The 26,289-nt window shown below is 45.0% G+C and overlaps 1 protein-coding gene across 17 annotated transcripts in view; it reads left to right on the top strand.

Moving 5' to 3' along the window:
* The window catches only part of SYNE1 (spectrin repeat containing nuclear envelope protein 1), a 1,651,720-nt gene that overhangs the window by 605,531 nt on the left and 1,019,900 nt on the right, over positions 1-26,289 (top strand). For all 17 annotated transcript variants that reach the window (XM_069606781.1, XM_069606782.1, XM_069606785.1 and 14 more), the window contains 3 exons: positions 3,735-3,843; positions 6,028-6,192; positions 12,263-12,430. In XM_069606781.1, coding sequence (XP_069462882.1) covers positions 3,735-3,843; positions 6,028-6,192; positions 12,263-12,430 — 442 coding nt within the window. The remainder of the gene's footprint in view (positions 1-3,734; positions 3,844-6,027; positions 6,193-12,262; positions 12,431-26,289) is intronic.

Here is a 26,289-nt window from a genome sequence, read left to right as displayed (position 1 = left end):
AGGATAGCTCAGGGGCAATGTGCTCACTTTGGAAGCAAGACGACACAGAGCACCACAGGTTTGATCCCGGGGTCTGCGCTTAGAAACTTATATCGTTCATACCAGGGCATGCTCCTTTGTGACCCATCATGCACTTTGTTGTGGCAGGCCCTCTTGCGGCAATCAACTGCTTGCATTCTCTGGGTGTGCTGGTTCACAAATGCGAATTGGGGCGATTCACTGTCAGGAATCTGCCCACCTGAATATTGTGCATGTTGTATCGACTTGCGCGTGTGCTACAAAACGTAGTCATGAAAAAAACGCATTGCACAAAAGATACCCTAACATGTCGGGTCAAACTAAAAACGTTATTAGATGACCATTGAAACATAGATCTTTAATAGTTAGGAATATTGTTTTAAAATCCAATTTACATTTATTTGAATAATGAAATGGCCACTTGAAGGATTCACTAGCTTGGTGAGTGGCTGCCCTACCTGTTAGTTATCAAAGGAAGCACAGCACTACTGGCGTGCACTGTCTGGAAAAGTGGTTTGCTTTTTATCACTAGATTGGCCATCACAGTGTTCACTTAGTAGAACCTTGACTAGCAGACAGAATGAAGTATTTCTGCTTGTGATCACGGGAAAGTGGTTTGCTTATTCATCACTAGATTGGTCATCGCAATGTTCACCTAGTAGAACCCTGACTAGCAGACAGAATGCAGGCTTTTTGTTTATTATCATGGGAAAGTGGTTTGCTTATTCATCACTAGATTGGTCATCATAGTGTCCACTTAGTAGAACCTTGACTAGCAGACAAAATGCAGGCTTTTTGTTTATTATCATGGGAAAGTGGTTTGCTTATTCATCACTAGATTGGTCATCGCAGTGTTCACTTAGTAGAACCTTGACTAGCAGACAGAATGCAGGCTTTTTGTTTATTATCATGGGAAAGTGGTTTGCTTATTCATCACTAGATTGGTCATCGCAGTGTTCACTTAGTAGAACCTTGACTAGCAGACAGAATGCAGTATTTCTGCTTGTGATCACGGGAAAGTGGTTTGCTTATTCGTCACTAGATTGGTCATCACAGTGTTCACTTAGTAGAACCTTGACTACCAGACAGAATGCAGTATTTCTGCTTGTGATCACGGGAAAGTGGTTTGCTTATTCATCACTAGATTGGTCATCACAGTGTTCACTTAGTAGAACCTTGACTACCAGACAGAATGCAGTATTTCTGCTTGTGATCACGGGAAAGTGGTTTGCTTATTCATCACTAGATTGGTCATCATAGTGTCCACTTAGTAGAACCCTGACTAGCAGACAGAATGCAGGCTTTTTGTTTATTATCATGGGAAAGTGGTTTGCTTATTCATCACTAGATTGGTCATCGCAGTGTTCACTTAGTAGAACCTTGACTAGCAGACAGAATGCAGTATTTCTGCTGTGATCACGGGAAAGTGGTTTGCTTATTCATCACTAGATTGGTCATCACAGTGTTCACTTAGTAGAACCTTGACTACCAGACAGAATGCAGTATTTCTGCTTGTGATCACGGGAAAGTGGTTTGCTTATTCATCACTAGATTGGTCATCACAATGTTCACCTAGTAGAACCCTGACTAGCAGACAGAATGCAGGCTTTTTGTTTATTATCATGGGAAAGTGGTTTGCTTATTCATCACTAGATTGGTCATCGCAGTGTTCACTTAGTAGAACCTTGACTAGCAGACAGAATGCAGTATTTCTGCTGTGATCACGGGAAAGTGGTTTGCTTATTCATCACTAGATTGGTCATCACAGTGTTCACTTAGTAGAACCTTGACTACCAGACAGAATGCAGTATTTCTGCTTGTGATCACGGGAAAGTGGTTTGCTTATTCATCACTAGATTGGTCATCACAATGTTCACCTAGTAGAACCCTGACTAGCAGACAGAATGCAGGCTTTTTGTTTATTATCATGGGAAAGTTGTTTGCTTATTCATCACTAGATTGGTCATCGCAGTGTTCACTTAGTAGAACCCTAACTAGCAGACAGAATGCAGGCTTTTTGTTTATTATCATGGGAAAGTGGTTTGCTTATTCATCACTAGATTGGTCATCGCAGTGTTCACTTAGTAGAACCTTGACTAGCAGACAGAATGCAGGCTTTTTGTTTATTATCATGGGAAAGTGGTTTGCTTATTCATCACTAGATTGGTCATCGCAGTGTTCACTTAGTAGAACCTTGACTAGCAGACAGAATGCAGTATTTCTGCTTGTGATCACGGGAAAGTGGTTTGCTTATTCATCACTAGATTGGTCATCACAGTGTTCACTTAGTAGAACCTTGACTACCAGACAGAATGCAGTATTTCTGCTTGTGATCACGGGAAAGTGGTTTGCTTATTCATCACTAGATTGGTCATCACAGTGTTCACTTAGTAGAACCTTGACTACCAGACAGAATGCAGTATTTCTGCTTGTGATCACAGGAAAGTGGTTTGCTTATTCATCACTAGATTGGTCATCATAGTGTCCACTTAGTAGAACCCTGACTAGCAGACAGAATGCAGGCTTTTTGTTTATTATCATGGGAAAGTGGTTTGCTTATTCATCACTAGATTGGTCATCACAGTGTTCACTTAGTAGAACCTTGACTAGCAGACAGAATGCAGTATTTCTGCTTGTGATCACGGGAAAGTGGTTTGCTTATTCATCACTAGATTGGTCATCACAGTGTTCACTTAGTAGAACCTTGACTACCAGACAGAATGCAGTATTTCTGCTTGTGATCACGGGAAAGTGGTTTGCTTATTCATCACTAGATTGGTCATCACAATGTTCACCTAGTAGAACCCTGAGTAGCAGACAGAATGCAGGCTTTTTGTTATTTATCATGGGAAAGTGGTTTGCTTATTCATCACTAGATTGGTCATCATAGTGTCCACTTAGTAGAACCTTGACTAGCAGACAGAAAGCAGGCTTTTTGTTTATTATCATGGGAAAGTGGTTTGCTTATGCATCACTAGATTGGTCATCGCAGTGTTCACTTAGTAGAACCTTGACTAGCAGACAGAATGCAGTATTTCTGCTTGTGATCATGGGAAAATGGTTTGCTTATTCATCACTAGATTGGTCATCACAGTGTTCACTTAGTAGAACCTTGACTACCAGACAGAATGCAGTATTTCTGCTTGTGATCACGGGAAAGTGGTTTGCTTATTCATCACTAGATTGGTCATCACAATGTTCACCTAGTAGAACCCTGACTAGCGGACAGACTGCAGGCTTTTTGTTTATTATCATGGGAAAGTGGTTTGCTTATTCATCACTAGATTGGTCATTACAGTGTTCACTTAGTAGAACCCTGACTAGCAGACAGAATGCAGGCTTTTTGTTTATTATCATGGGAAAGTGGTTTGCTTATTCATCCCTAGATTGGTCATTACAGTGTTCACTTAGTAGAACCTTGACTAGCAGACAGAATGCAGGCTTTTTGTTTATTATCATGGGAAAGTGGTTTGCTTATTCATCACTAGATTGGTCATCACAGTGTTCACTTAGTAGAACCTTGACTAGCAGACAGAATGCAGGCTTTTTGTTTATTATCATGGGAAAGTGGTTTGCTTATTCATCACTAGATTGGTCATCACAGTGTTCACCTAATAGAACCCTGACTAGCAGACAGAATGCAGGCGTTCTGCTTATGATCACTTTATAGGTGAATTTTTCTGCTTGGAATTTGATGCATATTTTCTGTCTTTCAGATTTTCTGAATTGTCAACCTGGACAACAGCCAATGAGAAAACATTAAAGCAAATAAAGAGCGGTGCCAAGGACACAGCTAAATACCAACAGTTTAAAAATGCAGTGGAGGTAAGCTAGCTTCCTATCTTCAGTTGAGCAACTTTGGGGCCATTTCGCAAACCTCTGCGGGCACAGAGATGCAAGAGCACTTTTCCCTGGGACCTCTGAAAACAACTAGCTTACCTTGGTGGTCCCTGCTTCATGAAAGGGACAAGCAAGATAAAGTAGGAGCCGGCTACGGCCACAAAGGGCCCCAGAGCCAGCCCCACAATGTATATTCCCAACACTTAAACATGCATTGGATCGCTGAGCCCACGAGGGTGGGGCTTGGCGGTCATTGCATGCATTTGTAGTGACAGCCCTTAGCCCCTTAAGTGGCAGGCTATTATGCAGGTCTATGCAAAAAGAACGAGCATACTCGTCCTTGGCACTTTAAATGCACTTGCCACCCAATACATTGTTTACATATTCACCTACATTTTGAAAAACTGAAATGCAAAAATAAATAGGAAGGCTCGCTTTAATCGTGAGCTTTTCTGTTGTTTGCATTTACAAATGGGTTGAAAAGATTCCTGCCAGCATCGAGCACGCCCCTGTGCCTGGTCTGAGCTAGGAAAGAACGGGCACAGGTGAGTGTGTGCAGGGACAGTTAAAAGTCCATCCTTTGGGGAAATGGTGATACTGCACAAGTCCCTCTCTCCAGGGGAGTATCCAGCATTGCAAGAGTGTCCTCCTTCTTTCCCCCCAAATGCAGTGCGCGCGATTCCATGTGGCCTCATTCCATGCCCCACCTGCTCACCCCTCCACCCCAATTGACTTTTTGGGTAACATTAGCGGCAGATGCAATTTTAACACATGCACATAAGAAAAAAAATAAAACGGAAGGACCATCCATGAACCTCATCTATTAGAGCTCTGTCCAGGTGCTCTGTAGCAAAATACATGCACACGTCCAAATTTGCATATGGATTGCACCAACAGAAGTGACTTCACGGAATAGGACATTGCAAGGAGCATCACCAGACTTTGATACTTGGAGGCACCAGGGGGGCGACTTTAGAATAAGTTGCCAAAAGTAAACCAAGTGACAATTAACTTTCTTGTGCAAAATACCTACATTGCACTATTATTATATATGGCGGAACTCTATAGTCATTAGGCTTTTTTTTTTATAACAGGATGATATATTACCATAAACTATGAAGTGAATCCCTTGCAGAGCTGCAGATAAGCCACAGTGTGATTAAATGATTTGCCCAGGATCGCACACTTCGGTGGGATGGTGACTAAGCAACTAGCAACGCCTTGAAAGCAAACCACCTTACATAATAAACTAGCCTTTCATAATTAACAATACACTGTATACATCGTCATTGAAATATGTTGAGCAATACGAGTATGGCTCTAGTTTTATTCTCCCCATCCTGTATGCCAAGTCACAATAGCATCATGCAGATTAATGTGAGCCTAGCAAATTCCCCTTGGGTTTTAAAGCCGTAGTCATGGTTTCATAAAGCCTTTAGCATTATGTACCCTTCCCACTTCTGATCAACCCATTTGCAGTTCTTAAGGGACAAAAGTCCCTGCTAATAGTCCCTCCTCCTTCCCATCATGTCTAATGGCTCCCATTGTAATGCTCTGTGCCAGGGCAATGAGGGTGCTGAGCAGGAACACCCTGCTCGGCACCCTCATTGTCCTGCCAGCGTAACACCTTTCCTGTTTGCCAGGGAGAGACGTCCCATTGCCAAATGTCCCGGTCGTGCTCTAAAGGGGACACCGGGGGGCAGGCTTCCCGCCCTGTGCCCTGTCTCAGCACGCCGCTGCCTCTCCCACCAGTCCCCTCAACCCAACCAGCAGCGTGCACTTTTTGTAAATCAGTGTGCCTGAAGACTCTGGGGGTTTGCTCCACTTGCATATGACCCTGCACCATTCACAGGTGGACAAATGGATCAATGGTATATCGTTGTCTGGCTTTAAGTGTATGCATTTGTTTTCTAATGCATCTTTATCTTCTACTTGTGTTGCTGTTTTGTACTTTGTTCTGTGCAGCGCGCCATTGCTTTGGTGCCTGGTGCTCTAAGTAAATAAACAAAACAACAGGCTTTATCTCTGGGCCCGAGGGATGTCACAGTGAAACTCTGTTATGGCATCTTATTTTTTGCAGAGTAATTGTCAACATGTTCCTAGTGCTCAAATTACACATTTAGCAAAAGTCCTGAATGATTCAAGGTGTCTGTTTCGATTTGGTTTCAGGAAACCAGGCAAAACGTCAGCAAGCAGGAAGGAAGTCTGAACTGGCTGAAATCCCGGCTGGCTGCCCTTGCGGGGGTCTCGTCAGACAACGAGCTGCGAAAGCAAGAGGCTGAGTTATCCAGACTGGCCGGCGACTGGAAAGGACTCCTGGCGCTGCTGGCCGAGGTAAACCAATGATGATATGATAGGTTATTTATAACACGCTTAATACCCAGAGGTTTCTAAGAGCGGACCCAGGAATCGAACCTGCGTTGCTCTGTGTCGTCTTGCTTCCAAGCAGAGCACGCTGCCCCTGAGCTAACCTCCCGAAACACTCTTGGGCGTCACTCTCTGTAATACAGGGGCCGCTTCACTGAACTTGGAAGCATCAACCAGCAATGCCTTATCGACTTAATGCCAAGTAGTGTTCCTGAGTCTTCGTAAAAGTAATTTTTGATGGACTAGGCAAGCATCCGAGTTGTAGTGATGTCGCAGGATTCAGGAAACCAATAAACAAAAACATACAAATGAGCCCTATGAAATTTCGAATGCTTACTGATGATCCTTCAAGAAATTCACCCCCCTAGCCTCCTGGCCCCGATTCCTCACTGCCCCCCTAAGGCGGAGAAAGTTACACCAGGTCTGAAGGTTGCTTGAGAACAAGATAAGACATTACACGACACAGAGCGTCAGATGTCATGGCCAACAGCTAATTGCAATACTCACATGCTACCAGTAGGGGACAGACATCTAGGAAAAGAAGGCTAGGAGATATGCTGGAAAATGTCTAAACAATACTAGATGGGAATCACAAACTGTCCACTCGAGCCTACCTTCACTACCACGAGTGGCAGAAACCGCGGTTCCCCTTAGTGAATGGCAGTCGGTATTAAAGAGCGGCAGAAGCGAAGCTACTCCTGGCCTCATCAGTTTGGGGCTGCTTTTATGCCACTTTCCCACTCTCCTTCGAGACGTTATGGAATGTAAAGGCATTCTCCCTGCTGGTCAAGCGATGGGAATTCCTTTGGCATCAGAGATGTGTGGAACGAGGTTGGGATGGGTTTGAAGGTGGGTACATCCCTATGCAAGCCCTCCAAGTGAAAGATAATATATACGATTGTGTATATGGTTATTTGTTCAGTTTACTGGAGCAACATAAACAGAGCTATATTTTACACAAAAATGCTGGGCTCTGCTTCACACAAGCACATATAACATATTCTGTTATAGCTGCGTTGGTATGTGACCGGTATAAGGTACAAATTGATTATAGTGTAAGTGACTCCAGTTTGAGGCAATATCAGATATGATATGATAAGGCATTTATAACGTGCCTATACACAAGTCTTTCAAGGTGTGACAAGGCAAGAAGTGGAAAAAGAGGGAGGACAAAAAACAATATTCTTACTAGGTCTAGTGACATTCAGATCGCGCAAGATCAGAGGTGCCGGGAGGGGAGAAGTGCCGGTTGGGTGGGGCGGAGGATGGAGAAGTGCAGGACAAAGGAAACAACAGGAAACATCAGTAGTGCAGCCAATGGGTGGCAAGTGCGGGTGCTAGGAAGTGCAGACAACCGGTGTCTAATAAGTGCAGGAGAGGGGACTCTAGGGTTACAGATACAAACCACAAGTGCAGCGGGTGCCAAGAGGCAGTGCGGGTTTGCAGCTGGACAAGCAGGGACCTGGGCCTGAATTCAGAGGGTGACCAGTGCGTGGATCAGACAGGAGATCAGCAGGGGAGAGGAAGAGAGAAGGCAGAAGCAAAGAGGAAGGTCTTGAGGTGCTTCCGGAACCGGAGATGATTCTGCTCGAGTTTCAGAGAGGCAGGAAAGCTGTTCCAGAGGGAGGCCCCAGCCTAAGAAAGAGATCTGCCCCCAAATTGATGCTTGGAGAAGCGACTGACCCTCAAGGAGTTGGAGGTGGAGGAGCAGAGAGCTTGAGTAGAAAGATATTTCTGTAGAGAGAGTTGGAGGTATTGCGGTCCCTGGCCCCAGAAAGCCTTGTGGACGATACAGAGGGTCCTGATCTTGATGCTTGCCGCCACTGGGGGCCAATGAAGAGGTTTCAGTGCTGGAGAGATACAATCCCTGGGCTTGAGGCCAAGGACAAGTCTCGCAGTCCTGTCCTGGATGAGTTGTAGAGGACAGATAGTAGAGGCAGGTAGATTTAGAAAGAAGCTGTTGCAGTAGTCCAAACTACAGAGAACCAGAGCTGAACCATAAGGTTCAGATTGCCTTATACGTATTTCCCTTTTATCTCATGAATTACCAAAACCTAATTTAGTGTTACAATTTGGTCATTGAGATGGACTAGTCTGTCCCCTTTAATTTACTGCATGTACGGTTCACATGCGTTTCTGGGATTGTCCTCTTGGATATGGCTGTGTGGTCCGAGGGTTGTGTATAGAAGACTATCTGTCCTTGGTCACTACTTAAATGGTATGAATGTGCAGCCATGCCTTTCCTGCATGCTGGTTGTTAAGGACCTTTCGGTCTTCCTTAGCTTGAAAAAGGATTGCCGCTTCCGTATGCTGCAGTTGTGCCTGGGTTATGAGGGCTGCCCCCAATGGAACTATTCGATAACCCTCTTTGGCTCTGCCAGATGGCACATGATTGGAGCGATTACCTCTTCTGGCTGCTCTTTGTGGCCCAATAGCTAAATTGGCTGTGAGCTCTACCACTTGGCCCCTCGGCTTGTAGACCGAGAAGAGACCTGGTGGAAACCCTGCTTCTGCCTGGTCTTTAAATGAAGGCCTAAGAGTCTTAGGGTAAATAGTAGTTATTTCCCTAGAGCGGGGGTAAGGTCCAAGCTAAATCTACCAATTAGTTAGCTGCAAATTCTGTCTCATTCTCTAGCGACAAAATCCCAGCAGCTTTGATAAAGTCTACCCTACACATGCTGGTTTTCCAGACTAGCTGAAGACCAGTCGGGTCTATTTTTGCTTATAAAAGCGACCCTGCACCCCAGTGCCTTGCCAAGCTTAGCAGCATTACTGCCATTCAGCTTTTGGGCAAGAGCCAGTGAAGTAAACCAGTTTCAAAAACACATGGCTGAGCATAGACATTTTCCCTCTGCCCAACCAAGCTTTCACCCTCCATGTAGCACCAGGATATCTATGCTACAGGGTGTGGAAGATGTCATGAGGAGGCTGGTTGGGGTGCCCCATCCAGTGATCATCCTTATTCTTTCCTTGGTTGTATACAAATTGACAGAATCACAATTGACTGAATGACAATTGACCCTCTGCACAATTGACTGAATTTTAAAGGTCAATTAGTACATATATGCGGGGGGAAACCAATCCAAAAAACAATGCAACCCCCCGACCCAAACCCTTTGTATTTATAATGCAAAACCAACCCAATATATATATTTAAAAAAGGTCAATTGTGCAAAAGGTCCATTAGGACCATTACAATTCGGCCAATTAGGTCATTCGGTCAATTGTGCTCCATCAATTTGGGTAATACCCTTTCCTTAGCTTTAAAAACAGTGAATCATGCAGCTATCCATGTTGTCCACTAGCAAAGGTTTTGATGTGTGCGCTTAAGGGGGTTTCATCTTTTTTTATCCAGGTGGATCCTTAGGGCGGGTTCCCTTTCTGCCTTGTACGGTGTGCCCCGCGGATCTGACCTGAATTCAGAATGCTGCTGATAGAGTTGTGTTGGCCAGGCTCTCTAGATGCTAAAGACGCACAGATTTATCTTAGTTCGAAATTCCTGGATGATGTCTTTAAGCTGCATGTATGGCTCAATGCCATCAAGGCTTGGAAGGTGTATCATTTGTGGAACCATAATTATAGGAGAACTGAATTTCTTATCATTTATTTACTTGTCCCCATCAACCTGGTCAAGATTGGCTTTCCGCACTGCCTTCACTTGGCCTTTGCTCTGCCTTTGTTACCAGAGTGGAGTCACTGGGTTTCACAGGAGATCATCCGTTGAGATTTGAAGACCATTTTGGCAGGATCTGCAAAGCCTACTTTGGGGAATAAACCTTTTCTTTTGCCCCCTGACCTTTGGATTGTAACCTAAGCCCCTGCGTTTTCTACCCTGGATGAGGGTAGTGCCTTTCTGGTCGGCTTGCCAGACTTCTTTTTGGGTCCTCTCCTTCCTTTTTGCACACATCAGACACTCTGATGAACTGTTCATGGACATTTTAGCAGACCAGATCGACCCCACTTTGCTCAAATTTGCTGGTGACCCTTGGATAGCCCTCCATTTTCGTGTCAAATTTAAACTGTGTTGCCTAACCTTTGAGGGCCTATTTGACAGAACGCATGATGGTGGCTGGTGGATCCAGGTTAAAGCAAACGGCGGTCTTGAGTTGAGCCTTTTCTGTGGCAACTCCCCTACTGCGGAACTGCTTCCCTCCTCCACTTTGCCTGATTTACCTTTCATGCACTACAAATACTTTCTTTCAGATTGCGTGTTTCTGCCATCTATCCTCCCGGTACATGGCCTTGTTCGGGGAGAATAGCTCAGCGGAAACGTGTTCGCCTTGGAAGCAAGACAACACGAAGCAACACAGGTTCGATCCCCCGGTCCGTGCTTAGAAACCTCTGGGTATTTAAGCGCGTTATAAATATGCAACTAAGACAACAACAAAAAAACTATTATGCAACTATAAAAAAAAAAAGAATTCCTGTAACAGCGCCTCGCGGGCTGTGTGAGCGCTTTAAAAATGCAAAATAAATATCTCCCGGCTCCATTTTCGCTATTTTAGTTTGGATTGCGTTCTTGCTATTTTTTATCATGCATTATATCATTATTTTATTGCGGCTAGATGCATGCACAGTGCCCAAAATCCTTTTGCGTTAAGGCTGCGCTTAAATAAAACAAATACAGTTAAATGGAGAGCGGTGCATTTGAAGGATTGGAGGTTTCCATATTTGCTTACCTGGGAGCGTCTGCCTTTCAAGCGCAACGATGCAGGAATTATTTTGCTGCCAGTTAACGTTATCGATCTATAAAATTCCTGCCTAGAGCAATGCATTGACACTCCACCTCCTTTAGAAATGCAACAAACTCCTGACAGTCACCAGTTGCTTCTAAATGCTGCAGCCAAACTAGAGGTTGGGCCAGATGAATCCACACAATTTGCCCCAAGTGCTGCCAACCTTGCCAAGCTCACTTCTAATGCAACACTACCTCTGAACCAGAGACCACCTCACTGATGAAAATAGGTAACTTGTCTGCCCTGTTGATGGTCCCATGAAGGTGACCCGTGAAAACATTTGGGATGGGGTATTGAATGTGGGAATAAGTCAATGTTTTTTCTGCTGCGAAGATACTTACCCTCGATGCAGCCACTGAGGCCCGAGTTCCGTTCCCACCATCACCTGTTTGCAAAATTGGGAGGCCAGAAGCTTTTTTGCTTTTTACCGTCTTTTCATTACTAATGTGAAAGTCATACAGATTTAGCTTTGCATATCTGTCCTAAAAATCAATATTCTTTCTTGATGCCAATACGCAAAAAGGGACCGTTCCATATAGGCAAAATATGACATTAACTAAAATTGTGTCAACTCCTAGCAATCTTCCTTAACATCCCCCTCCATGTGGACTGTAGTAGCAGCTTGGTTCTAATAGATTGAGAAACTTGGGTGCCCACTTGGAGTGAGCTGTACATGCCAAATTCAACCTGGCAATATGATCAAGTGGCTAATTTGCTGAACTTGGGTCCTGAACATCGGGGGTCTAAACGCAGTATAGAGATTTAGCCAAATAATAGTGTGATGTTGGACAAACTGCTTTCTGTGCCTCACAATGTAAGTATGTGCAATGTAATTATGTGAACTCCTTTGTACAATGGACTACACCTGTCCTAATTTCATCTTATAACTTCTCATCACCTCCTGGTTTCATGACCTGATATACCCCATTGTTCCATGTAGCATCACTCTTGTTGGTTTCTTGACCTGATATACCCATTGTTCCATGTAGCGTTGCTCTTGTTGGTTTCTTGACCTGATATACCCATTGTTCCATGTAGCGTCACTCTTGTTGGTTTCTTGACGTGATATACCCCATTGTTCCATGTAGCTTCACTCTTGTTGGTTTCTTGACCTGATACAACCCATTGTTCCATGTAGCGTCGATTTTGTTCGATGTAGACCTGTTACGTTAAATGTTCTCTGTGAAGAGCTCTGCTTGTGCTCCGGGCTACGTTTGTGTTGTATCAAACACCTGACTACATTATTTGCTATTTTTAAGCACTGAAAAGCTACAATTGCCTTTTCTACTTTGAAAACATAGACAGAGCGGCTCCTGAACACTGTTGGCGACTGTGTCCAGTACAAAGAGGAGGTAAAAACCGCCCTGGAAGAGTTGATCGCAAGCAACAAAGAGGCACAAACAGAGGCTGAAAAGATATTGGAAACTGAGACCCTCGTACAAGCCCAACAGTTGCTCCTCCATTACCAGGTATTTTGTCAATTTGAAAATACTGTAGAATGTACACATTATGAATATGTTGGGAATGTTAAACTGGGAGTATACCAAAATTTTGCACAAACTGTGTGCATGTTCGGATTGCCCAACGGAATGTTTGCACGTTTCTTTTTTTTCAGTCTGAACATATACCGGGATTTAGAAAATGAGGCTATACTTCCATTGTGCATATTAGATTGAAAACCTGCGAATATGCAAGTGTTGGGAAGACTGGGACTACATTGGGGTTGTCCTATTTGGGAATATACTGGAAAATAGTCCAAACTGGAATACACTGGTTTAGATCTAAATGGATGTTTACTGTGGTTGTGTATATTGGGAATGTACTGTGGATGTGGAAACAGGGAACATACCGAGGATTAACATATTGGCAATTCTTGGAAATATGTTCGGTTGGCAAACAGAAAGTACACTGAATTTTGAAAACGCAGAGTATATTAGGATTGTCAAACTTGTTATCGTTATATTTGAAATATTGTCTCTGGTGAAGGACTCTGTTTCAATTATTGCATGACACAATCTGTTGCAATATCTAGGTACTCATGTAGATCTTCTTACAACTCATCCAATTTCTTTGAGACAAAAAATCTGGAGATTAGACTGATTGAAGCGCAAGCAAGTGTATCCAAATGCAAAATAGGTTGATTGAGGTTCGGAACACAAAAAGTTGCAACATTGTCCTACCTCCAAATTCAAATATCCATCCGCATGATATGAAAATATTTTCTTAAGATTTAGATTCAACACTTTGCTAACAGGAGGATCGTAAACACACGAGTAAGTGATCATTCTCAATTTCGGGCCTGTAGATTTTGTAAGACTCAGATGCAAGGGGAATCATGACAACATCTATTGAGTAGGTGCACTTAAGCACCTTTGTTGGGTCAGACAAAATGTTGGTAATTGAGCACTTCTGGGATAGACTAACGGCTGGCTATTAAACTTCATTGACTATTACAGTAGCCCGAGTTATCAACCTTCTTTCATCTGATTTCTAAAGATGCATTTTCTGATACTTGTTTGAACCTTGTTTTATATGTTACCAAATGTTATAGTTTTTCACTTGCAATTCTTTGATCTGCTATGTAAATTGTGAAAGTTTTGCATAAACCAGAACACAAATAATAATTAAAAAAATGGAAATATATATACTGAGAACGAGCAACCTGGGATCTCTCTGGGGTTTCCAAATTGGATGCAAACTGTGTTAGTCATACATAGAGTATGCTGTAATTGTCAAACTAAGATTGCGCAATCCACGGCTATAATGGGATTGCTAGACTGGGATTATACTGGAATTGTGAAGAATTGACAATTCTTGAATTGTATAATAGTGAACTGGGAATTTAGAAGACATTCGATTAAGAGTAAAATGCAAGCATGCAATTTAGAAGACTTGTTCAACAGTAAACTAAGTGCAAAAGTGGACCACGTGATAGGTCACTTTGTGTGTACCAAAATAGGGAGCAGTGAAATGGAAGTATGCTGAGGTATGCAAACTGGTGAAGAATGAATTTATGTTGTGATCTTCATCCCCTGAATGAACTGGTATTGTGAAAACTGAATGTGTACTGGGATTGCCACTTTGGGGATGTACTCAGATTGTATAAACTGAGAACATGATAGGGTTGTGACTGCTTACTCTCTGTTCTCTCCTCCTCTCCCTTTCTCCCTTTTCCTATCTCCTCCCCCTCCCCTTACATTCTTCTATGCACTTACTCTATCAGAATTGTCCCTGGACCTAGTATGATAGCATCCTCATCTGTCTCCACCCCCCTCCCCTTACTTGTTTTTTTTCCTTCCCCCTGCCACACCAGCACTATCTGAAATGTCGTCAGGTCTAGTACGATAGTCACTTGTTTTTGTTCCTCCCCTCCCTTTCTGCACCTCTCTCCCTCACCTTCTGCTTTTCTTTAGCTCTAGCAGAAATGTCGTCAGGCCTAGTACGGTAGTCGCCTGTCTGTTTCCATTTGCTTCCCACTCTCCCCCTCCCTTCCTTATCTATGTCTTAGCTCTTGCACTATCTGAACTGTCGTCAGGCTGAGTATGATAGTTAATTTCACATCCTTACTATTCATGGCCTGTAAGAATGTCATTTTATGTTGCCTTGTTCCCTCCCTTGCCTTGAAGCGCTTTGAAAACACATTGGGCCTCATTACGACCCAGGCGGTAAGTTACCGCCTGGGCCGTGACTTTACCACCATGGCGTAAACTACGTTTACGCCATGGTGGTTGGCGGACTTACCGCCCCATTCCGACCTTGGCGGGGCGGTAAGTCCCCAATCCCCATTTACCCTTCCCCATTCCCATTTTTGCCCCATAGGGCATAATGGGAGTGGGGAAGGCGTTAATTACGCCACCGTAAATTACGGTGGCGTAATTAACTCCATGGTCTCTTAGCGCCATGGATTTTAACACCTGCTAAAAGCAGGTGTTAAGTCCGCCATGGCGCTAAGGGACCTCGTACTCAGGCGGTAAGGGTCGGCGCTGTTTACGCCGCCGTAAAACCCTTACCGCCTGAGTCGTAACGAGGCCCATTGTGTATAGGCACTATATAAATAGACTATCATATCATATCATATCTATAGTATGGATGTAAACTGACTTTACTGGGAGTGCCAACACTGGATTATACTAGGATTATCAAACTTGTAGTATACACTGGGATAATCAAACTGGGGTTATGCTGGGGTTGTGAAAACTGGGAATGTCAAACTTGAAATAACTGCGATTTTGCAAATTGGGAGTATGCTGGGATTTTAAAATTGGAGATATAATCGGACTTTGAAGACAGAATATACTAGGGTTTGTGCGGACCCTGAGGGTGTCCTCACTCCTTTTTTCCTCTGGATCCTCCTCTTAGGTGGCCAGAGAAAGGCCATTGCTTTTGTATCCTGACCCTAGGGGTGGATATGCGAGGGAGGATCCCCTGGGTGCAGGGAACTTGGGCACTGGGGAGAGGACGTCCTTAAGTGAGAGACATGGTATCCCCCTTTCCGTTTTCACAATTAACCCTTTATACATCAAGCCTTTGTAGGCTACTGTCAGCCCTTTCCCTTTTCTTCCCATCAACTCTGGTACGAGGAAGAGACCAACTAGGAAGACGTATCCTCATTTGGTTGGGACAAATGCATATCATCCTAATTGTATGAATACAGACACATGTAAGCCTCTTTTTTAATGCAGACACTTATCAGCCTCAGCTGTGTAGTGGGACGAGGAGGAGGACAACAGGAGTAAGGCAGAGCTCTGATGCCTGCAGGCTCTGGCGCGGTATAAATAAATAAGCTACTGTTCTAATGGTGAGCGGTCTAGTCTTAGCAAAAATAAAGAGGTGATGGCTGGAAGGTTTAGAATGAATCTTAACTTCTGGCATTGCTCTGGGAAACCCTCCAGGCCATCGTTCTTCACCTGCCAAGCCATTACAGAAGGCGAAAGACCATATGCAAATCAGGCTTGGTCCCACCCCAAAAGGGGCAGGCCAGCCCAATCTGCGAGTTCACATCCCATCTGCACAAGACCACAAGCATCCCCAGACATGTTTCGGCCTTGTTGGGCCTCATCAGTGAGGAGTAGCTTGGGTCTCTAGGCCGAGCAGGCACGGGACCCACGTCTGTGGAAAAGACCATATGCAAATCAGGCTTGGTCCCACCAGACAAAAAAGCTCTGAGCTGCTCCACTATTGCTTCCTGAGTTTCCCTGGCTTTGACGGGCCCTGAGCCTGTTGTCCACTTGCTCCCCTAGAGAGTAACCCCACCTTAGGTTTTAATGGATAGTTGGATAACCGTCTCTTCCATATGTACCGATATGTCCTGTCCCCTTTCCTCCATCCTTGAGGGCATCCCCAAACATGGGCACGGTAGCAGAACCTTTGACAGCAAAAATGTGAGTGACCCCTTTAAATTTAGTATAGCGCATTGGGTGTGGCCCCGTGTGTGGGAACGCCCCCAAAGCCTGGCACTGCAGCACCTCACCTCAGTCCCTTTTTCTGCATGGACGGTGTCCAACCTGGCAGCTAGGCACAGTAACTTTTTTCAACGTTCCCCATGCTCCCCGTTCTTTTGTTTTTCTTATTTCGTCACCTCCCTTCGGTGCCTTGCCTCTCCCGTCGCATGTCAGCTGCAGGAGGCTTCACGAGATGCGCATCCTGCGATTGGTCTTTACTGGCCTCGGACCCCCATGCGCTCTGCCTTGAGTGCTGTGGGCCGGACCACCACTGGGACGCGTGCAAGGCTTGCAATTCTCTTGCTCACTGATCCTTGAAGGATCATCTTTCCCGCTGGAAATAGAACTTCCACTCTTCACCACCCGGTCAACTAAAAGACTTTGTTGCCAGGACCCCGTGGCTTAGATGGCCCTAGCTAAGACAGTGCCTGCAGGGATTCACGCACACGTGGTCAGAGCCAAAGCTACAGCAGTCATCTTTCAGAGGCATGCTTCTTTGCAGTCATTAGCAAGGTGGCTACGTGGGCCACTCTGTCCGCCTTCTGTGAGCACTATTCCCCAGACTGCAGCTCCAGGCGATATGTAGAGTTTGGTCATGCGGTTCTGAGGAAACTTTTTGCTTCTTCTTAAGCATGAGGCAGGTTTTCACAGCTCCACCCAGTTTGTCTTGTTCGGTGGAATCACCCACAAGGATGGACGAAAGGGGATGTGACGTACGAGTAATTAAAGTTAGTCACCACAGTGACTAGAGTACTCATAGTCCTTAGTCCCCTTTCCCCCATATGTCCCACCCAACTTCCCCCGCTAGTATGCCAGGGGCTAAAATTGTCATCATAGCCAGGTATTCAAGCGTCTGATATGTCGTAAGGGGACTGAGGTGAGGAGCCAAGGCTGCGCTACTGCCCATTATACTAAATTTAAAGGTGTAGCCCCAGGGGTGGATTAGGGTGGCTATAGCCTGGGTCTTTTGGTTGTAGCCCCGGATAGAAGCTCAGGGGCTTCAACCAAAAGCCTACCTAGCCCCACAGTCCCGACAGTTCTGACATTAGCGTAGCCCCGGTTCTTTTCCAGATCTGGGAACACCCCTGTTTGGGAGCCTTCAAACCTGGTTGTGGATTCTCCATCCACTATCTGCAGGAGGAACGCTCTAGTTATTGAGAAGAATAAACTAAATAATTGTTTTACTGTAGAAGCACAGGCAGTTGGAACCAACAGATTTTCCTCAAAACGAATCCTACCTATACATTTACCATTTGAATGTGCAGAATTACAATAGATTTTTCACTATGTTTGTAATAATATTTGCTTGTGCTCATATAATGCTTCATGTCTATACCTCACGACTCCGGCTGTCTGGCTGTAGGGAGGAATATAGGGTTTTCTTTTGTTCTGCTGTCTGGTTAAACAGAGGAATCTATGGCTCTTCTTTTGTTCTGCTGTCTGGCTGTAGGGAGGAATCTATGGGCCTTCTTTTGTTCTGCTGTCTGGCTGTAGGGAGGAATCTATGGGCCTTCTTTTGTTCTGCTGTCTGGCTGTAGGGAGGAATCGATGGGTCTTCTTTTCTGCTGTCTGGCTGTAGGGAGGACTCTATGGGCCTTCTTTTGTTCCAGTGCCTGGCTGTAGGGAGGAATCTGTGGGCCTTCTTTTGTTCCAGTGCCTGGCTGTAGGGAGGAATCTAGGGGTCTTCTTTTATTCTGCTGACTATCTGTTGGGAGGATTCTATGGATTTTTGTTTGTTCTGCTGTCTGGCTTTTTGGAGGAATCTATGGTTTTCTGTTGTCCAATTGTCTGGCTGTAGGGAGGAATCTATGGTTTTCTGTTGTCCCACTGCCTGGCTGTAGGGAAGAATCTATGGGTCTTCTTTTGTTCCACTGCCTGGCTTTAGGTAGGAATCTATGGGTCTTCTTTTGGTTCTGCTCCCACTCGTTATGTATTAGACGTCAATGCTCTTTTTAGATGGATCAAATGTGTGAAGCAATTAGCATCTGCAGTATTTGGGTAATGAAAGCCAATTGAGCCCCTTGCCTTTTAGGAGTAATTAGCTGGACTTCTTTGGGTGCTTGATTCTCGTATATGACGGCAGCAGGCATATCGAATCTTTGAAGCAATTAATTAAGCCTTAAGCACCCATTCCAGGAGCTGGAACAGGTGAGAACGGCCCAGGGCCAGAGTTAAAGGCTCGAGCGCAACGTAGCGTTAAGCAGCCCTTGGAACGAGTGCTTAACGCTATTAGCACCCCAGGTTGCCAATCCAGAAATCCCGGGTGCTAAGAACATTTTATTTGTATTCAATGTGTAGGACGCCACACGCATACTGTTCATTGAAAGAAAATGCCGGCACAAGATGGACGCCATGGATCTTCCATTTCTATGGTTGCCAGTGGGTTGGGGGAACGGGTAAATTAATTGAAATGGGAGGGCGTGGGGAAAATGGCAGGTGGCGCAAGCAGCCTTCAGGTCCCATGGAACGTGGGCTTGGATAGTGAAGCTGCTCCCCCCGCCCCGGGTGGTAATTGACATTTTCTAAAATGTGTTTTAAGGGACTGAGTACATGCATTGCTTTGTTCAAAAATTGGTAAAAAAGGACCAACTGAACTGTATTTCTTTATTGTAATCTATGCAATTTATGTCCCTTGCTTAAACAAAAATAATAGGACATTGTGATCCAAAACATTTCAAAAGTATTTGAACTCGGAACTGGAGGGTGGCATCGAAGTGAGGTTGCTGGATATCACAGCTCAGTCTATCCTGTATCCTATATGAGCACCAGGACATATATTGGTGTCTGGCATCTCTCGGCACCACCCTTGCAGACGTTACTGGGTAACCAATAGACGCTTCTCGACCACTAGTCAAAGTCGATGATTAGTCGAAGTGCGTTGCAGCGTTTCAGCTTTTCTTACCCGCATTCAGAGCTGTATCCTTGACGTCTTCCTTGTTACGATCGTCCGTCCCGCTCCCTCCTGCAATCGCCCTGCTTCACTGCACACTCGGCAACACTCCGAAATAATAACACGAGAGACCATAGGTAGAAGGGTATTTGCATATAATGAAAGCATGTATCCAAACCGCCTGCGTGGACTGCTCTGCTTCCCCAGGCCGGCAACATCCTTATATACAGTTTACGTGGCTATTCCATTCCTAAACAACATTACTCATGTCAAAGGTGATGCCTGCGGCCTGCATGCGGGCCAATGTATGGAGTGTAGCAATCAGAACGCAAGCAATAAACGTGTTCAAGTTCTTATAATGGCCTGTTTTTGTGAGCACAGGGCAATGTGGCCTTCTGGTTACAGCTTGTTAGGTCCTGTTCGATCTGTGTACATTCTCTCAGAAATGAAATGGGTTTCCATCCCTGGAGGTATGACGGTCACGCATTCCACAGTCACAGTGACCTTGACGGTGCCAGATCCCATCTCCTTCTACGCAGGGGCCGCCGAGAAAATAGAAAAAACACATAAATAGATCATGTAATTTACGCCCACTTTTCTTTTTCATCTCTTTTATTTTTACAAGTGTTGCCTAAAATTTCGCATTTCTACATTTTCCATACCCTTCCTAGCTATAAATTTTATAATAGCAATGTTGCAATATATACACAGTAATGGTATTACCAAGATCATGATGCCTGCTGCAATTTTGTGTCCAAGTTCTCCCATAGGCCCCGTTAGCCATGCCCACCAATAAATTGATCCACTGCCATCCAAAGCTATCTGTTTGTAAATCTTTGCTTGTTGTTTTATTACTGCGATGTCTTTTGTTATGATGCGTCTTCTTCCAAATATACTCTGTGTCCTTACACATACAATCATCTTGTCTTATGATGCGTCCCCTTGCATCCACTATATCCCCGTTTATGTCATACATGGTTACATTTTGCTCTCTGCGCCCATCCTCATCATAACACGTGCATATTACTATTTTAAATCCATATATGTAACTTTCTCTTGTGTCTATCGTGATTGTCATGGCACAGTGCTTGTATCTTCCTACCTCATAGTCCTGTGGTTTCGCTCCTCCCCCACCCCCTGATTTAATGCATAATGGTGCAAACAGTGATTCTTGGAACGTAAATGAAGGTACAGGCCGCCCTGTTTCGTCCTTTCTAGTCCCTTACATCCCCCACCCATTTTTCCATAGTAAATGGTTCTGCCACCAGCAGTGTCCCTTGTTGTGCATGCGTAGGGAACTGTGAACATAACCAGCAACTGGATATGTTGAAAGTATCGGCCAACGCCTGGGTGATGTTGAGGAAGCCATTCATATGCCATTTCGCAGTGGTGATCAACAGTAGTGAGAGCATGAGCCATATGCACAGGCGCATCTGGGAGACAAAAATAGACATATATTTATCCAGATACCTCTTTAGTACCTTTTTTGGTACGTACTTTCCTCACACCCTCCTTTCTGCCCCTGTCGTGCACATTTCTTTCCATGTATTCCCTTCCCTTTTCCACTCTTTTCAGTTGACTGAGGTGTCTCATAACTAGACCTTCACCATCCCATTGGTCAATACAGTATTCAATGTTACTTATCCTGTCTGTTACAGTGTATGGTCCTTTCCATTTAGGTTGACTTTTTGCATTTCTATCCTCATTAGGTAACATCACAGTGTCCCCTATGTGTAGTATCATCTCCTTTCTTGTTTTTTTGTGTTTTCTTGCTGTGTCAATGTCTGTCTGTGCCTGTGTTTCTATTGTCATTTTGCGGATGGCCTGTAATCTATTTACCAATGCTGATATGTAATCTGCATCTAAAACTTCATAATCTTTGGGTGCCCCCGTTGTCAGTGGCAGCAATAACTTCTCAGTGCTGGGCATGCTTCTTCCAAACAGTATTTCATAGGGCGAGTACCCGGTAGCTGAGTTTTGTCTTGATCGTATTCCGTGTAGTGGGAATGGAAGCAGTAAGTCCCATTGTGATCCTTCTTCATCCATTATTTTTAACAGTTCCTTTTTAATTTCCATACAGAAGTTTCTCCCTTCCTTTCGGTTCCTTCGTCTTTCCCCTGCGTAGTGTTATTTTCAGTGGTCCCTCTCCCGCTTCTGCATACCAATCCTCCTCCTCTGTCTGTGGTTCTGGGGGTGGTGGTGTCGGCCATTCTTCTTCCAATCCTTCTCCTTGCTATGTTCTTTGGGGCTGGTCCTGTTCTTGCAGGGGCGCCATGGGGGGTACCGGTGTACGTGAGTATTCCTTTATTGGCAATTTTGCTGTTGCGTCTGCCCTGTTGTTTCCTTCAGCCCATCGTCCTTTTGTCTTGTGAGCTTTTGTTTTGATGATCCATATTCTATTGTGCTGTACCGATAATTCATCAATGTCTTTCCATTCCTGCTCGAATTTTATAGCTGAACCATCGGTCCCTCGATAGTGTTGGTCTCTCCACCATTGCAAATATATTGTGAGCCCTTTAAACACATAGGGCCTCATTCCGAGTATGGCGGTAAGGGATAGCGGCCACCGGTAAGGAGACCGGTGGCGGTGATCCCTTACCGCCATACTCCGAGTTCCCTTTGCGCCCTCGCCCTTAACGCTTGCTTTGAGCAGGTGTTAAAGTCGAGGACGCAAAGGGGCCTCCAAGCCAATAACGGTGACCGTAATGAACGGTCACCGTTATTTGCATCTTCGCCATTCCCATTGAGCCCTATGGGGGCTCATTTGGGAATGGGGAAGAGCCTTGGTGAATGGGGAATTACCGCCCCGCCAACCTTGGAATAGGGCGGTAATTCCGCCATCCACCAAGGCGCTGCCGGTCCGGGTACGGCGTCAACCAAGGCGTTAATAGCGCCATTGGTTAGCGCCGTACTCGGAATGAGGCCCATAGTCTGAGTCCACCACCACCGTTGTGGCAACTTCCGGTGGTATTTTCTGCATTGCCCTAAGTGCCAGTACTACCACTTGGAGCTCGCCGTCCTATGTGCTTTTTCCTTCAAACACCATTGAGTTGTGCTGCCACTGATCATTTTGCTTGTACACTACCGCTGCTGCAGCATGTAGCTTGTTATTTACATATGTAGAGCTCCCATCACAATAGAATGTGGGACCATCCATATCTTTATCTGGTGCACATGCCCTGAATATGTTGTGTAACGTTTTCACCGTTTCTGCTTTGTATTCATGTGGCTCGTCTACCTGTATACCGTCTACTGGTATGTACTTCTCGCCCCCTTCCTCAAAGTGTAGTGTGATTGTAGTTAATAATGCAATCCATTTACCTATCCTCTCTGTACTGACATTCCCTTGATACATTTTGAAGGATAATAACATCTGTAGAGGTTTGTGGTTTGTTTTAATGATGCATGAAGCCCCTCCCATTATGTATCTAAATTTGTTGATTGCCCAGTATAGTGTGCATAGCTATCTCTCGCAGTGATATTGGTGCCATTTGAACTGCTTTATTATATGGTGGGGGACTTACATATTCCTCTGGTTGCATAGTTTTTACAGGCAACACCGGATAGGCCCAATCATCTTTGTCTGGGTGCTGTTGTTTGTATACCTCAAATGCATTTTTGTGCATCTCTAGCTCCTCTTGGCAATCCGTAAACTGCTGTCTAATATCTTCACACTCTTGTGCCTTTAGCAAAATAGTAGACGACATGTGCATACAGTGAGTATTTGCCATTTGCCGTGCGTACGTGAGGTCATCTCTCATGTCGCACAGCAGTACATTTTGTCGTGTAACCTCTTCATTTTCCCCTTTAATAACGCGATACATCTTCCAGAGACATGTCACAATGACATGTGTCTTATTTTTGCAATAATATTTCTTGCCTGTGGTGTACAGTAACTCATCAATTAAATCCTCCACTGTTTTTGGAGGCCTGTCAATATTCGACCACATGCATATCCCCTTCTTTTTTCATAAAAAGTCCTCAATACCCTCTTTAGCATCCTCTTCCTGCCTGGTCAGTGGACTGGCGTCTGCCATCTGTCTTATTTTTCTGTCCCTATTTGACCCTACCGCAGAGCAAGCTTCCGACCCTGCACAATGCTTGATTTCAATACAGCTTCGACCCTGCACCTGTAGTGTGCTCTGACTGTACCACAAGCCCTACTTTAACGTGCTCTGACTAAAACTGCGGCTCTGTTGCTGCCCTTTGACCCTGTACCTACAAAAAATAGTACTCTGAGGGAACTGACCCTACCAGACAGACAGTTGGTGGTACCTCTACGTGTGTCTCAGAGACCCCAGGCCTCCACAGTCAGTCTCCCTTGCAACAATAATTAATCAATTTTCAGTGCTACTTTGCACTAAAATAAAAAATTACAAATACATTGGTACAGCGAAAAACACTCTTTTCACTTACCATATTTGATGTTGCCTCTGCGACTGTGCCAGTGATAGGCGAGAAAGAGAGCTCCCGGGTTTCGGCACCAAATGTTACGATCGTCCGTCCTGCTCCCTCTTGCAATCGCCCTGCTTCACTGCACACTCAGCAACTCTCCGAAATAATAACACGAGAGACCAGAGGTAGAAGGGTATTTGCATATAATGAAAGCATGTATCCAAACCGCCTGGGTGGACTGCTCTGCTCCCCCAGGCCGGCAACATCCTTATATACAGTTTAGGTGGCTATTCCATTCCTAAACAACATTACTCATGTCAAAGGGGATGCCTGCGGCCTGCATCCGGGCCCATGTATGGAGTGTAGCAATCAGAACGCAAGCGATAAAAGTGTTCAAGTTCTTATAATGGCCTGTTTTTCCTGAGCACAGTGCAATGTGGCCTTGGGTTCTGGTTACAGCTTGTTAGGTCCTGTTCGATCTGTGTACATTCTCTCAGAAATTAAATGGGTTTCCATCCCTGGAGACATGACGGTCATGCATTCCACAGTCACAGTGACCTTGCCGGTGCCAGATCCCATCTCCTTCTACGCAAGGGCCTCCGAGAAAATAGAAAAAACACATAATTAGATCATGTAACATTCCTTTCCATTGGCTATCACCTTTCTGCCTGGCTCATTATGCCCAGAGCATGATGGAGGATGCAGCGTGGAGGGTCTGGCTGTCCTTAAAAACCCTAGGCAGTCGCCAGGCATATGCCGACAAAAACCTCTGAAAAGGGGGCTAAATGCTAAAGAGACAAAAATTGTGGTACCAATAGCAGGCTGCAGGGGGCTGTGGGGTCACAGATCACATCACCTTTTCCGCAGTGGCCAAAATCACCGGCATTGTGGTCTGAAAGCAGTGCCCCATTGTTAGCGGGGTTAGCTGCTCTTAGTTCTTTACCTTGTCTTCAACCGCCATCATCAGCACCCTCTACACATCAGCACTGGTGCAGAGTGGAAAGTTCCTGGTAAAGTCAGCAATAAAGCCGACAAAAAGACTGTTCAGGCTGACCATTTGGCCCACTTGCTCCGGCCGGAAGCACTGAGTCAAACAGTGGCCCATAGAGCGGAAATATCTTCAATGCTGTGGGGCCAACAGAGGCAGATTCAGCACTATCCCCAGCCATTGCGATTTGACTGCAGTTGCTCTTTACGTGGACATTCATAAATGGGCGCATGAAAAGCGTTTGCCAGAGCGCGATAATGTGTTTTATGCGCTGTGATGTGAAAGAAGAAATTCCCTGTGTTCTGGCTTTAAACAAATCCCATCTGGCTACAATACTCCCAAATAATAACATAGTCTCAAGCTTTTTTCTAATACATGTGGCACAATTGAAGGGTCCACTGGTGTCTATGCTGTTTGCATTGGCGGTGCAAGGGTGTCTGGGGGCCGGGCCCCTCCTCTGAAATTCTGGGCCCCCTACCTCAGCTCGGCTACTTTCTCTGTAGTTCTGTGCCTGCCAGCACAGCACACACACAGGGCTGCAAGCAAGCTGTCCACAACAATGAAGAGCTGTTAAGTGACCCTGCAGCCAAGAGCAGCCCCTGCAATCAGAATGTAGCGTGCAAAACAGCGAATGATGGGTCATTAGTGACTTACTGGTTTAGTGCCTGCATTCTGATGGGAGGGGAGGTGCAGTGGGGTGAGGTAGTTGGTGTACACACAAGATTCTCTGCAGGAGTGCTTCTGACATCACACATTGCCCTTTTATAGGCGCCCCCTACTTTTGTCTGTGGCCCCCTCCGTGACCCTCCTAAATTTGATTCCTAGCGACGCCACTGGCCATTTGCGTCACACATTGAACCACTTTCCAAAATGGCTACTCCGGATAAAGAGGTTTAACCTTGTATAACACATAAAGATGATGAAATTAAAACTAATTGGTTATCCCTCCCACATAGGGAAGCAGAACATTATTATAATCAGTGCAGATAAAGAAGAACCCCTGGAAAAATGGTCAACGCTCCAGATAAACTTTGTGGGAAGAGTTAGGTCATAGAGATTAAAATTAGCATTCTTGCAAAACTACAATTCTTCTTTAGGGCACTCAACTGTGGAAGCATCAACATCGCAATTAAAGAAAAAAAGACATTTTTTATTTGCTCCATATAGTTTACACAAATTTACCGAGCTCCTGCAAATGAGGGCATCACAGCACTAAATAAAAAGAGAATGCTGAGACAGATGCATTGGAGACATTGTAAAAGAATACTGATAATTCAGCCATGACCTTAAACAGCAGGGACTATGAGTGCAGGCAGCGCAGCATCAGCAATGTGTTATGGAATGTAGGCTCCACGCCAGAGTGATAGAAGCTTATCCTGAAGACTAGTGGAGAGTGGATGTGGACTCTTAGATAGGAGATGTTATGTCTAATTAGTACCCGGCGAGGGATCGGAAGGGGGATGGCGGCCTCCCAGCCAATGACAAGGCTTGGAACGGGGTCCTTACCACACAGGCAAAGACTCCACTCCAAGATAACTCGGAGCAGGAGGCGAGGACCTAAGATAAGTGTGTCAGATGTTCTTCTTTCCACCATCTCCTCTCTATCAACTCACC

Source organism: Ambystoma mexicanum, chromosome 4p (assembly GCF_040938575.1).
Source record: "Ambystoma mexicanum isolate Mex_15411 chromosome 4p, UKY_AmexF1_1, whole genome shotgun sequence".
Taxonomy (NCBI): domain Eukaryota; kingdom Metazoa; phylum Chordata; class Amphibia; order Caudata; family Ambystomatidae; genus Ambystoma; species Ambystoma mexicanum.
This window is presented reverse-complemented; position numbering and strand designations above follow the sequence as displayed.